This window comes from Pseudopipra pipra, chromosome 7 (assembly GCF_036250125.1).
Source record: "Pseudopipra pipra isolate bDixPip1 chromosome 7, bDixPip1.hap1, whole genome shotgun sequence".
NCBI lineage: Eukaryota > Metazoa > Chordata > Aves > Passeriformes > Pipridae > Pseudopipra > Pseudopipra pipra.
Window position 1 is genome coordinate 7,880,327 of NC_087555.1, and position 15,129 is coordinate 7,895,455.

Here is a 15,129-nt window from a genome sequence, read left to right on the forward strand (position 1 = left end):
AAAGCAAAGTGCACAACTTCCACAAGAGTGCACATAGGGCTAATGGCTATGGAAATACTGTCTTAGCACACATGCAGGGCAAAGAAACAAAAGCAAAAATGCAGGAACTTCTTGAACAGAGGGATGTGTCAGCTTTAGAGGGTCACACAGTCCACCATCTCATTGCTTTAGCGATATTTTAGAACAAAGCCAAAACTCACATACACATGACATAAATGCAAGAAATCCACTTTCTTTTGCCTGAAATATTAAGTATTTTCAAATACAATTGTTTTCAGAAACTCTATTAAAGCCTGATATATTGGAAAATTTATTAAAGCTGCTTGTACTCTAAGGCAAAAAACTAAGTTAGCACTAGAATTTATCTTTCTGTACCAGTACTCCTGACCTTAGCACTTTCTGCTACAAGCCTGAGCAAACCTGCAATTTGCAATTCAAAAGCCATGCTCTGTAATGTTACATCAATAGCTTCTGCTAAATGAGGCTGTTTCACTCTATGAAGTGCAACAAAAGTGTAATACAATATCTTGTACCTAACACTTGTCTAATTTGTAAGGAAACATGCAAAAAAGCCTGCAAAGGTGTTTCCATAAAGTTAAACCAAAACAGATAAAATACTATAATGGTTTTGGGAAAACATCAAAAACTTAAGAGTCCACTTCAGGAATCTACAAAAGATCACAGAATATTCTGAATTGGAAGGGACCCACAAGGACCATCAAAGTCCAACATTTATAAAGGACATTTATACTAATTTAAAGAAGGTAGGGGAGCAGAACCATTCATGGTATGGGAATATTGGAGAAAAACTCCAAAAAAAACCCCAAATACTGTATAATGAGTTATTATGAAGCAACTAAAAAACCCCCTCATTTTACTCAGAGAACACAAGAACTGTTCAGAATTTATGAGTGAACTGAGCAGTTATAGCCACCGAACAGTATCACTGTGGGGGTCAGCAACACAACTTCAACATTATTTTTGAGATCAAACACTAGACATATGACTGCTGGGGATCCTTTGATACAACAGCTGTCAAGATCCAACTGGGCTGTCCTCTGCCAAAAGTGAAGCCTTTGTACAGAGTTGCTGTAATACAAATTTTCTCTCTTGGGACAGCTTCCCCAGACAGCTAAGTTATGCATTCAACTCTAGAGAAACACCTCAGACAGGGTCATAAAAAGGGAGTATACATGCTTAACCATGATATTTGTGCAGCAAAGTTAGTAAGTGAAGTGGATCCTTTCAGACAGTAGATGTATTACCAGGTGGTGAACTGTCAGGGGCTGTTTTGGGATCAGGAGTGCGACAAACAAACAGTTGTTTTCCCAAGGTTTTTTGGGCAAATCTGAAGTACATTATGTGGCCCATTGCAACAAAAGACACAGAAATAAGCACCAATAAGCCAAAAGCTTCAGGGTTTGGAGCCAAGATGACCATGATGAAGTGCAGCAAATCAAGAAGATAATTCATGGAGTTTTGGACACCATTTATGATGCCTCTTTCAGATTCTACCACATTTTCCTGGAGTAACTGTGTGACAGTCAAATCAAAGGACCAAAGGCCTATGGAGAGGAGAAAAAAAAAAAAAAAAAAGTTATCCATGCAACTGGGATTCTCATAGTAAGCCATCATCACTGGCACAATACAATTCCTCCTTCAAACACTAATTTCTGCCAAAAATGCACAGGATAGGATATCCTCTTGTATGACTAGAATTGATTTCACACTCACAGCCAAGAGCAATTTACTTTCCTTTTACTAATATTTCCTGAAATAATACATACTGCTTGACACATTAACTTGCCTGTCATATCTTGCTTCAACATGTCTATGAAGTTAAAATTTCGCTCATCTTTTCCTTGTTTAAATAGCTGGTTTACAGCTATTTACTGTGTATTCATGCTAGCTACAACCACTGAGTTTTGCAAAAGATGTCTGCAAAAGAATTAAACATGTTTAAACTATGCAGAATACATAATCTAAAATGGTCTCAGTTGACACTAACTTCCATACTGTTTTAGTCCATTAATGATTCAGCTTTAAAAGTTTATCTTGAAAACAAACCTAAGACACGTGAATCAAGTATTTTATTCCTCCTCAATTCAGCAAAACCTGCAGAAATTAAGTACAAAGATTCTACAAATGACAGTTACTGTTCATTACATTCATGCATTTGACTGCTTCTGCTGTTGACTAATACTAATACTACACTAACCAGCAATTCCTCTAAAAATTAAGCTGTCTGAATCAAGTTGCTATTCTAAACTCTGAGATTAGACAATTTAGTAAATTGATTAATTTAGTAAACTGCAGAGTTTGAAGGTTTTGACAGCAGATGTGTTTAGTTCTGTTTCCTAGTAACAGTTTCATTTGGTTGTGATAGAATATCATTGAGATGAGCATTCCAAAGAACCAGTTGCATTAATCTCCAAATGTGGTAACTTTTTCCCATTAGTGACATACAATGTACAAGAAATTAGTACTTCATTCTTTGCCCCGGTGATCATTTTTACGTGAAGTATAATCAATTAGCCTTAGAAACGTGATACAACACTTCAACTATAGCCTAAATTCTAAATTAAAATTTGCATTTAGTTGACAGGCACTGCAGTCTTTAAAATGAAAAGCAGTTAATAAACAAAATTTTAATAGAGACATAATACTCACCAACTCTAGCAGCAATGACTCCTGCAAACAGGAGACTGACAGAGATCAAAGGCACGGGCTCAGGACTCGTCTCTGGGTCGCTGTTAGCAGGAGTAGTAGACCCGTTTAACAAGTTGGGCATTCCAGTTGCCAAAATCATTTCAGGTTCTGGAGATGCTATAGTAGGTAATGGCTCATTTTCAAACAGCCTGGCACTGATGTCAGCAAATGGGGAAACAGTCAAATCCATAGGACTTCCAGGCATAAATACAGAGATGACACATAAGATCAGACAAGCAAACTGAGCAGCTCCAGAAATGAGGCCTGTGCGGATGAGGCCACACTTGCGACGAAGCCAAGTGAAAGCTACTGTTCCCATGATTCCAGTGACTGCCGAGGCACCCATGAGGAGGCTTAGCACGGAGCCACTCAGCCCCTGAGTGTATGCATAGCCTGTAGTGATACAATCAAAGCCCAGAACAGTCATGTACAGAAATGCAAGACCCATGCCTGCGAGAAACACCGGCTGGTTGTAGTACGCGACCCATCCGTCGCGGAACGTTATGAAGGGTTCAGCAATGCGGGCGGCGCAGCCGACTTCCTTCTCCTGTGGGGGCTCAAAGCCAGTTACATCTTTCTCAACAATTAACTGCACTCCTTCAGCAGGTTTCATGTCACTCTCTGTGAACAGAAAGGCAGCTGTCAGATACACTCCTGCCTGGAAAGTGCGCAGTGTAAACCGACAGACAGCAAGTTCACTTCTGCAGAAGTGCATCAGTTAAACACCACGACCAAGCTCTCTCTGAATTACCTAAATAATTTTAAAAGTGTCCTAAAAATCCCACCTGCAGGGCAAGATCAAGTAAAATTTATCCCTATCAACTTAAACTCCTGCTTATTTAATTGAACTGTGATAGAAGAAAGCACTGCCAGCTTCTAGACTTGCGACTGAATGCTCCATTTTCATAAAGAAATTATTTAACAAAAGCTAATGTTAGTTGACATTTTAACATAGCTTTGTATGCTTCAATACACTAATTGCAGAAAGAAGGGAATACTTAAACACCTGTCAATATCTCATGTCATGGTAGAAGAACTAAGGCTGAAGCCTATCCAGAGGCGAAAGTTTTCAAAGTTTGACTTAAAAAAACCCTTCAAACCAGGCTTTTCTACAATTTTATTTTCACTGTAATATAGGAAAAAGGCACCAAAAAAAAATAATCCAAACCCCCCATAGCAGTATTTACATTTAGTAATATGGATAGAAACCCTACAAATGTCTGGGTTTTTACACTGTTTTTACACTGTTAAGCTTAAAACTAACTCCACATATAGTGAGAAATGAAGTATTCTTGAAATTTTTAAAAATACAAGTCTCCTACTAAAATCAGATACTGCAATAGCAAAGATTAAGAGGTGTTTCCTACATATTGACATTTGCTAAATGCTTCGTTTTTCAGAAGTCATTAAGAGTCAGTTCCAAAGCCCTGGAGCCTTCTACACTCTATTTTGTTCCCCTACCCTGGACTGCCATCAGCCTAGTCCAAGAGCTTACTAGACCAGCCATTACCACAATGGATCTGATAGCTGGCAAGATATGTCTCTTCAGTACTTTTAATAGCAGCTTCCTATCTCACCTTATATTGAGCAAAAATTGCTAGCTACCATTTAAACAAAAAGCAGGAATTCTTCATATTTCTTAAAAAAAACCCCAAAAATTGCAACCTATTGGTTTTTGGAGCCCATGAGATGAGCTTTCAGTAGCATTCACATACTGCTACCTTAAAAAATGAGAAAACACTTATGTTTGGTATTCCAGTATCTAACACTTCAAATAATTCATAGAAATAATTCGTGCTTCTGAAACAATTTTTATTGCTGATATTCAGTCTACCTGAAGTAATGTTAATACCAATTTTAAGGCTGCTTATAGGAATAGCCATAGTCATAGCCATCTACACTGTAAGCCTCATTAGTTCTGCTTGGCCAAGAAAGCAAAATTCAAGGTCAAAGTAGATTTTTTTATTCCTCCACCATTTCATGCAGCACAGCATTCAAGCCTGCCAGGCTAGACCACCTATTCTACAACCTCCTGAAAGCATGTTAGTACTATGTACAAGTAGAAATGAGTTAGCAAGAAATAGTCTTACAGAGGCTGTTTTTCCCCTTGGAAACTACAGAGCCAAGGGCTTTGTCCAGATTATTAGCTATGGTACAGATGAACAGGAGCATTCCTTACAATCAGCCCTAAGTTAGAGGGCAGACCTACTCTAAAGGGTTAAATAAGAGGAGAGAGATCATTCTTTGGCTGTATTTTATGGAATTCCTCCAACAGCTGCACTAAGTATTGTTACTTATATTAGAGTCTCTGGTATTTATGTCCAAAACCTGAAACCTCCAATCTCTGAGTAGAAAGCTATATAGCCTCAAAACAGTGTCTGTAGAGAAGTCAACACTTCATTTGACTGATACAATTAATATACTGTAAATTTGAACAGTTACTTCTGTGTTTTCAGTACCTTTTGTTACATTCAGCTGTTTCAGTTCTGATTCTTCAACTTTGGCAGATTTGAGAGCCAGAGTAGGGGTTTTCTGATAAACCTTCCAGAGCAGCAGATATTCCACACACATCGACATCAGGTTCCAGCCAGAAATGAATCCACAGCCAATCATCGGGGAGCCAAACGTCATTATCTGACCAACCGCCATTGGAGCCAAGATGTTGGTCAACTGATCAATTCTTCTTATTGTGGCATTCATATCTGTCAGAAATTATGATGGCATAAAATAACTGTGGAACACTTACAGTTAAATATTCACTAACATAAGAGTGGATTACACATGCACAAACATCAAGCTCTGTAGTCTTGCTCTGACTGTAAGTGGTTCCAACAGGAGAAACCAGAGGCACCTTCAGAGTGTTCAAGTGTTTAAGTTTACTGCCATCAACCAAGGTGTTTCTAAGCCAAATCCCTACTCCTGCCAGTTTTGCCTGCATGAGGTCTTCTAGGTTAAGCATGCTGGGTTTACACTGAAAGTGTAATTCTGCAGGTAAAACTGCTGGTCCTGAGATCAGATCACCTTTACATATCATGGCAATGATCTTGTGGACTCCTAAGTCTCTCTCTGTAACGCTCAAACCTAGCATGCACAATTCCAGCAATCTCATTAGGTGGAATTCTTTCCTGTAAAGATAGTAGTTGCTGAAACTATCTCCCAATACTGCAACACATATTTCTTAGTCTCCCTCACTTACTGCTAACAACTGGTGACAACAGCACCACCACGATAGCAGCAGACCTTTGAAATGGCTTTACCTTTCCTTGCTGAGTCACACTGGTTGATGGCAGTTGTAGGCATTCTCAGATCTTACTGAGCAAAGTCCTCACTCCTTTCTGTTCCACACTTTGATGTTAACAGTCAAAACAAGCAGTCCATGCTTAGAACAACTGCATCTTCCATTTGCTGGGAGGGGATGTCTCACTCTCCTCAATCTTAGCCACTTCAGTGCCATTAAACCCTCCAGGCTCCTCTGAGTTCCCAATTAGTAGTGCCATTGTTCCACTCCTACAAGTTGCTTGACACTCAAGGGTTTCACATATCAGGGCTTCAGGCTGCTTAGAAGTACATCTCAAGCCCATTTTAGAGTTCTACTATGAAATTAGAGCTTTTGAAGGACAAGTGAAACTGTACATCAGTACAAAGCTGCTTTACTGAACCTATAGAGAATTATTCCTCGCCATTCTAAGAAAGATTTATGTTATTCTATTTAGAATTCTAAGTCAATTTAGTGTTAATCTAGGTAACTCTCAGTCAAATCTAGGTAACTCTCATCTAAATAATTAAGTTAGATGTTTGCATAATACTGAGCTTTGGTTTTTGAGTATTTGAGGAAGGCTAATATTTCCACTCAGGAAAGGTACAAAGTAAGAGTGAATAGGAAAACTAATTAATGGCAATGAAGAAGGGGAAGCCAAGGGAATTTTTTATCACTAACTTGCATAACTTAGGCTCCTCTTTGAGGAAAGGTAGCAGAGCAGACATGGACAACAGTATTTGCTGCAAAGTCAATGCTGGCACTTCATTATTTTAAGTTAGGGAACTTCAAATCTCCAAGTTAAATCATGATTAAACACAAACCAACCCTATTCAGCCTGGAAGGGATCTTTTAGATAAACCTGTTGAACTAAGGTGCTTAATTCAGTGGCTGTTTTTGAACGAGAATTTAGAGTAACCTCTTGCCGGATTTTTCAGTACAAAATCTATGGGGTCATACAATTGTGCCCAAGACCATGAAGCAGAGAAGAGGCAGGACTGCCTCCCAGGCAGTTCTCTGCAGGTGTGGTCTGTGCCTTATCTCAGCTGTGGTATGCAGGACAGGCACTGGGGAGATGATTTGCTGAGTAAGATCTGACACAGGAAGAAAGGTTAATGAGAACTATTAAAACTAAGACTCTTACAGACAGCTGCTATTTTTCTACCTGTGATTCACATGCATGAAGAAAGTTCACCTGTACTGCTGCTCTACAAAAGGCATGACCTAGAAAGGGACAGCAAGGTCAGAATAAAAGACTACAGGGGAAAATTTGTATACTAAAAAATTAAGGTATGGCACTTCCAATGCATCTAAGAATTATCCTTTCCTGGATAAGATGGGTAAGTAATATTCCTTCACTGAAGATAAACATCAAGTAAAAATCTGGAATACAGGATTCAAATCCCTAAAAGGATTCCAAACTTTATGGGCAATTTAGCAGCTTCATACAAAGTCAGAGTCCAGAAGCTGAAATGCTATCTAGGCCTGGAATTATTTCAACTGTGTCAGACTAACTTTAGTTGCAGAGTTAGTAAGCTATAAATGTCTTGGTAATGTTAAGCTGCACTGTTCTGTGTTAGCAGTTCAGTATCGGTTCCTCTGTCTGAGAAGGCTCAAGTCCCTTTATGGGGACTATATGGGTCCCTATATGGGAGCCCATATAATCTGATCAAATTCACTGTGAAAGTGCTGCTTCCCTGTCTGTTACAGTCAGAGGAGCAGCAGAGCCAAAGATCCATCATACACCCCTTCGTGTGATTTGCCTTGGGGCCAAGAGTACCCCCAGCAGAGACAGGTTCAATGCATCCTTGGGGAGGTTCCCAAACTCCAGCATCCAAGTAGTGTCATGACTACCAAGTGCAGTAGAATTTGAATGAGAACTCATTCTCTCTTCTAATAGTACCAGTGCTACTACGCAAGAAAGGGTGGGGGGAAGTAAAAACATTTTCTAGGCAAAAAAAGATGATTAAGTCTGTGGTCAAAGATTAAAAGTATCAGATGGAATTGGAAGCTCTACTTTCCTTTGAGGACTGAAGAAAGGTGTTCACAGCTCTGAGTTAGACATCTAATTCTAGAGAAATACAAGATTTCCAGTGTGTCTGCATGCACAGTGTTACCTACTGGCAATATCCTGATCTACCTACTTAACTGTTCTGGACTTCATTCTCATGTACCTCTTGGATCCCTATGAGAGGAGCCCAGTTATGCAAGAGTTTTCTGTTTCATTCCAGGGACCTAAAAATAAAGTATTGCAACACTTGGCTTGTTCAGCAAGACTAGTTTTCCTGACAGATCTGCAACAGGTCTAAAAAGAGGACAAAACAAGTTTAGGGATGCCTAAGTGAACTGTAATCACAACAGTAATTTCTGATCTCAGTCAGAGCAAGGAAGAGCAAAATAGAGGCTGCCCCTTGACTTGATGTTTTATCATAATATCTGGAACTCAAAGATGCACTAATATCTGTAAAACTCCAGTCTAGGAAAAAAAAAACAACAAAACCCCAAGCTTGGAAAGTAAGACATGTAAAGTATTAAAAAGGCAACATATTTCACCTGCCAGTTTGCTTCTGTCTTCCCCTGCAACCACAACAATCCAGTCCCTCTGAATTGTGATTGCTGTGGCAGTGCTGGCCAAATTGGCAATATTTGCTATTGTGATAACCAGGATATAGCACACCGTCTAGAGAGGGGGGGAAAGAGTTACAACATGAGAAAATTCATGAAGAAAAATCTCCACCTCCTGCACAAGCAGAAAAGGATTTTACATTTGAATTCACACATTTTGGCATTATTATTCACACAAAACAAGATCAAGTCTACTTTACAATTCCTGGCAGAAAACAATCATGTCTGTTTACCCAACAAGCTCAGTTTCATTTGCCAGTTTTAGCTCCCAGAAATGTCTAAACAGACTAGAGGAAAAAAAATAAAAATTCATCCATCTCCCATGCTCCCCAAAGTTCTTTGTAAAATAATTTCTTATTAACAAGTTCAAGTACTCACAAGAAGCCATCCATGGTATAATGTCAAGAGTTGTGTCTTAAACAAGAAGATAATCATCAGGATAATACCACACAGGATGACAGATGCATTCTGTACGATCAAGGATGTCTGGGCCACTGTTTTAAATCAAAACAGAGAACAACAGTTATGAAATAAGAATGAGCTAACTATAAACTTAGGAAGGACATAATTAAGGAACATGCACAGTTTCCTTAAATAATTTTATTTTCCTAGTCTTCCCAAAATATGAGCAGCAAAAGTCTACTTCATATTGCATTTTAATCTTCCATTGTCTTAGAGAAAGAAATTAATGTCTGATGTAACTTTGTAGCTCTTGATTCACAGTTCAAGTAGGTCTTTTCTCAATCAAAGTCTGTTTAAATGCTGATACTATCTTTCCAGTAGTAAAAGCCTAGCTCAAACATCTAAAACTTATCTTCAACCTACCATGGATGGATGGGATGCTATTTTGTAAACTTTTGGAAAGTAAAAACTCATATGAAGAACTTGATGCCATTTTCTTTATATAACGGGCTAGAGAATACATTTTTTAAATACGTATTATGCAAATGCAGTGTGTGTTTGCACTGAAGTGAAAGATGTTTGTATCCTGACAGAAGACAACAAATAATGCAAGTGTATGTTAGTGTTAGACTGTAAAGAGCCTGGTCTGTAAAAGTTGTGGGCTTTTACCTTCTGCATTTCCAGGCATCTCTCCATACCACACAGGTTTAGCCTGAGTAACACATAATCACCACTTAAAACTGTTTTCCTCCTATCTTAGACAGTATCTTTGTGTAACCATCACCACTCAAACCCTACTCCGCCCTTCTTGTAAAGAAATTAGCAAGCCCCATTCTCGTATGTGACTTGAGGAATTAACTCTATCAGCTTCAACATTAATTTGATCCATCCTTAAGCAAACAACCTGCTCTAGACATCTAACCTTTGAGCCTGGAGTTCTTGTCCACCCAGTCTCCAATAAGGGCCCCCAGGAGAAGAACAGATCCCGCCACAACCAGTCCATAGACCGCAGTCAGGAGTAAGCTGTTCCCATAAAGTTCCACCAGGAACACGGACACAGCAAAATGCCACATGCGATCTCCCTGCGAGAGTAACAGAGAACACACACATGCAGCATTAGTTTGCACTCTGCAAGCACACAGGTTCACTGTTTTACTAACGCCCTGACAAAGAATCTGGATGAAAATAAAGGTTTGTTATGCATGCAAGGGTGGAGTGGGGGTGGTTGTTTTTGTTTTGGGGTTTTTTTTATTACTGTATCCCGCCACCATTGATTTTATCCCAGTATCACTAAGATCATCTGTCCTAATCGAGTGAATCATTACAGCTTGCAACACCACATCCAAAAATCCCAGGTATTTTCTATTATAGTATTACAGGACCAAGTCTATTATCAGCCACATCCAACAAGCCTCAAAAAGCTTACATAAATTCCCCAGCACAGATCAAATATTAACAACAGATTTACTGGTTATTGACACTATTTAAATAACTTTGAGACAACAGTTTGCTCTTCGACGATCAAAGCTTAAGTGCTGCTTTAAAACACAAGAGTGAGTCGAGTGAAAGCAAGTCATACAATTTAGGAAAGACATGGAGAAGTGTTAACTACAGGTTCCTAAGTCAATGGACTTCAGCTATTTTCATGTTAAGCATTGGCATATTACTCAGAGGTAGAACATCAGAGCTCATTTAACCTATTGTGAACTCATTGCTAGTTCAGCCTATTTAACTTACTGCTCGTTTAACCTAGTGCTTAGAATACATTTTCACATTCTGATACCACTTGCTACAGGTACAAAAAGGGAGCCCAAATTGCTGAACATGTGCAAGTGAAGTAATTTCCATACTGTTCAAAACATTTTCAGGTTTGCTAATGAATACGTGGGGTTTTTCTGCTGTCACATGATGGGAGTCATATCTCACTTTATTATATTGCAAGAAATGAACGACAGAAAATGCTTTATGTAATTAGTAACAGAGCAGATGAATAGAAATCATTCATACTATTCTAAGGCACACAGGTCGTTTAATAAGGGTCCCCTTAACATTAGCCTTCTACAAACCAAACACAAAACTGTTTTCTTCTGCTGCCTTATCTTAAATAAACAATTGCTGGGTGATACAGCAAATAGTACAAATTTCTAAGGACCTCAAATATTCTTAAGGGCTGGGGGAGGTGTAAAAATACAAGTACTTTTAAAAAGCTAAGCCTGCCAAATCTAACTTAACACGTACCACAGCAATCAAGACATACATAAAAAGCATGCTATTTGGAGAGTCAAAATAACTGCACTTTGATTAAAGTCTTCAATATAGTACAGACACAAAAAGCATTTGCCTTTTAATGTTATTCAAGCTCCCTGAAGGAGGTTTCTGTTAACATTGTAATGTGCAAACCTTCATATTTTTTCCCTAACCATAGGCAGAAAAAAATTATACTCCAATCATGTGGAAAGAGAAATTTCATCTGTTCAAAGAAAAACTCTGGGTATTATGTTTTTTAACTAAATCCAATGAAAAATCCTACTACAAGCATGATTATCTTTTATGTCCCCATACACATATAATAAACCAATTTTCAGTTGAGATACACCTAAAGTCATCTGTAAATATATTCCACTTATATTCCATGGTTAGTTAGTAGAAATATATAGAAAATATCCCAGCAATAAATCCACAGGGATATAATTTCCCAAGTCAGTCATTCACTTAATACAATCTGAGGTGGTACTTTAAAGTATTTCACTTAAAATACATGCAGGTGGATGAACTAAGTTTTGATCAGCCTGTATAACTGTTTATTAAGCTAGAAAAGTGAGCCAAAAATGTGCTTTCACAAGAACATTTCACAACAGAAGTTTGGGTTTTTTCTTTATGTAGAGATGTTTCAGCTGTCTAATTCTCAAAAGATGAAAAAGGCATTTTAAAAAAATCTAAGCATGAGAAAGTCAGTGCCAGACACTACTGTCAGATTTAAAAGCTGAATCTCACTTGAAATTCATGGGAAGGTTCCCTTGACTCCAGTGAAACCAGGATTTTTCTATACAGTTCATTTAAACATTGCTCAACCTTATCCAATTCATTTACTCAGAGTATTTTGATCAGGCCAATCCACAGAGACAATTCTTGGGGTAACCAAAGCTGTTCTAGCCTGGAAGCATGAGTTTCTTTCAAGAATTAAAAGCCATAAAGAGCAAGCAAAGATCAATGAGTGTCATAAAAGAACAATATTAGTGAATTACAGAGGCTTGAAGCAGGTACATAACCTCAAACTAGGCTCTATTGAAACTTAAACAGCAAACATTGTCCTCAGAATCAGGCAAATCCTTGATTATATATACTTAATCCCACTTCAAAATGTGGGCATTTCAAAACTTCTAAATGGCTACAGATGTTTAGCCTCACTATCCTTTTAAAGACAGCTCTTCCTCTTCTTTATTTATAATTATCCTTATAATCACCTCAAACGGAACGTTTACAATCCCACCTCAGAACTGAAGCCAACAAGTTAAGCAGGAGCCAGGCTACTACCTACTGACAGGCCTCCTGATGTCTGAGGGGCACAGATAAGGCTGGGAAATTGCAACCAACTGACCTTCTGGGAAGCATTAGGCCTGGCAGCAACAAGGTAAACCCAGTTCCATCCCGTTCCCTCTTTACTGCTGAGGGATTGACAGCCATGGATTAAATACAATAAGGTCTGAGACTCCAGCTCAGCAGAGCACATCCCTGGGGCCAAGCACAGTTCAAATGCTTTACTCAGCCAGAGCCTGACAGAGTCTAGACTTTGTTCAAGTCTCAACATTTGTTGAGCTGTGACATGTTTAATCATTTACAGGTTTTTCTTTTTATTTAGGAATGGCATAGTAACACAGAAACCTAATTAGCTCCCTCAGTTACAGTAAAACTCCATTTCTATCAGGTTTTGTATTGTGGGCAGAGCCATTCTAGAACAGAGATGATCTATTACTTGGAGTTCTAAAGATTTGGGTATCTGTTTATTTTTCCTACTATCAAAAACCTCCAGAGTACAGGAATAGCAAAGTTTAGGAGATATAAAATAAGATGTATTTCTGTTATTTCAGCAGGTTGTTTCAGCAGGCTTGGTCAGGGGTTTTTGAATCAAGATTTTCAGCACAAAACCTACCAGACCATTACCAGGTGTACATTATTAATATTGCTAAACAGCTGAATAGATATTTTGCAGTCTAATGTTTGTTATGGTGTGCAACATTATTCTCAAACTCTGCTTTGTCACCTTTACTCATGTACTCAGAGAGCAACCCTACTGCCAAGCTTCGAAGCACTCGTCATAGAGCAGCAAGCAGGGTTCGTGGGCATGACTGACAAAAACTGTTGCAGGTAACAACCCTGACCTCTAAAAAGCAGCAAACCAAACAGAAACATCAGCACTCAGCTCCTTCAGTAATATTAACAACTGCCAAAATACTGCACTTGTTTAAACATGTGTTTGATACCACTCAAATTCTTCTTCCACCAACAGAAACGTCAATAGGACCCTTTAGGTTAGTGAAAGCAAGAAGCTGCCAGAATCAGGCAGGTGGTGTTGTAACTGTAGATCAGCCATTTGTTCAATGCACACATCAAAAGAACCCAAATGCAGGACTAAAAGGCAAAACAAGGAATATTAGGGGAGAATTTTTCACTTCTTTTTTTAATCAAGCCATTATATGGAGACTTAAATTCTTAATTTTATTATATAGAATAGAACCACACTGTCTATTTTTTAACACATATTTTAAGGTGGTGTTTGGATTTTTGTAGTATCCTTCAACTGAGTAAAAGCTGGTGTAATGAGTTACTTTAGCACAGAAGGAAAGCATTTCAGAAGGCAAACGTTTTTACAGAAAAAGAGACATCTCCTGACAGTGTCATCAGGTTTGCTAAGAAGCAATGGGACCATTGCAAACATTGAGTATTTCCCATTAGTAAATATACAAGTCCTTCACATACATGGACTGTAATGGACTGTCTCTCTCTCTGCTCCTCTTTAAGGAGTCTCACTGGTTCTGTAGTTATTTAAAAAGTACAAAAAGGTACAGAGCCAGGCCCTCCAGAAAGCGAGCACTGCACTACTCTGCACTACACCTGAACCTACTGCAATGTGTCACATAAAGATTATGAAGACCTAACAGCGAGGTGTTGTAATCAGACCTCTGTCTTTGTGTGATGTGTGTGAAGATTTTTTGGAAACTACCAGTAAAACTCAGGTAAGTCACGGACAAATTAATAAAACCCTACTTCTACCAGGCCGGTATTTTACTTACCCAAGTGGACAGTGCATGCCCAAGATAAAGAAGAAACTTTGCAGACGTAAAATAGGCAACCACAGATCCTAAACGAGAAACAAGAAACAGATGCTAAAGGAGATGCGGGCACATCCACCGCACTTCGGCACGCACCGGGTGCACTTCGCTGCCGTGAGGGGGACCCGACGCGGCGCTCGGAGCGGAGCCGCCCCGGACACACGGCGCGGTCCGGAGCCCCCCCGCGCCCTGACCCGAGGGAGCGCACTGACCGCCGCGCCGCCGGCCCTGCGGCTCCGCTGCCCGCGCCATGCCGGCCCGATCCGCCGCTGCCCGCTGCCGACAGGAGGGGGGGACGCGCGGCTCTCTCCGTGTTGCCTTCCCCGACTTAGCCAGCACTGTAGCTGAAGTCGGAAAGCCTTGGCCTTATGCGGCGCGGGCGGCGGGGACGCTCCGCCGCGGAGGGGCCGAGCGCCGCTCGACGCCCGGCTCGGAGCTCTGTGGGGCCGGAGGCTCCGAGGCTGTGGGCTCGGCTCGGGCCGCGCACCGCCCTTTGTATCGGCGGCGGCGGCACCGCCCCCGCCCGGCCCCTCCCGGGGGCGGCCCCGGCCCCGCCGCCGAGCCCGGGGAGCGGGAGCGGCGCCTCGCGGGCACCGCCGGGCCGGGAGGGTGTTCGCGGCCTCGGCCACGGCGGGGGGACCCGGCGGCCACCAGGGCCGATCAGAAAGCGGCACAACGCCGAGGTGATTTTCGCTGTGTGCTGGGCCCCTGAGCCCTGCCCCTGGCTGGGCTCTCTGCTGTTGCCGTGGTGTTTACAGCGATTCGGAAAACGTGACGTTCGTGAATGGGCAGCTACGCCAAGAAGCC

General features: G+C 40.4%; 1 protein-coding gene across 1 annotated transcript; it reads right to left on the reverse strand.

Annotated features, from left to right (window-relative positions):
- Positions 1-1,176: 1,176 nt before the first annotated feature.
- Positions 1,177-14,724, reverse strand: SLC40A1 (solute carrier family 40 member 1). The gene is made up of 8 exons (XM_064660441.1): positions 14,535-14,724; positions 14,284-14,351; positions 9,915-10,074; positions 8,969-9,084; positions 8,519-8,645; positions 5,169-5,411; positions 2,671-3,330; positions 1,177-1,565 (listed from the first exon to the last, which is right to left on the reverse strand). Exons 1-8 carry the CDS (start codon positions 14,572-14,574, stop codon positions 1,246-1,248), a joined length of 1,734 nt encoding a protein of 577 aa, XP_064516511.1. The 5' UTR covers positions 14,575-14,724; the 3' UTR covers positions 1,177-1,245.
- Positions 14,725-15,129: the final 405 nt, after the last annotated feature.

What these genes read in the sequence shown, in the direction of transcription:
- SLC40A1 (XM_064660441.1), bottom strand. Translation starts at nt 14,574, where the DNA reads ATGGCGCGGGCAGCGGAGCCGCAGGGCCGGCGGCGCGGCG. An exon ending in CAAGAACTCCAGGCTCAAAG is followed by an intron (nt 9,085 to 9,914) that starts GTTAGATGTCTA and finishes GATTTAAAACAG; the next exon opens with TGGCCCAGACATCCTTGATC. An exon ending in TATACCATGGATGGCTTCTT is followed by an intron (nt 8,646 to 8,968) that starts GTGAGTACTTGA and finishes CCCCCTCTCTAG; the next exon opens with ACGGTGTGCTATATCCTGGT.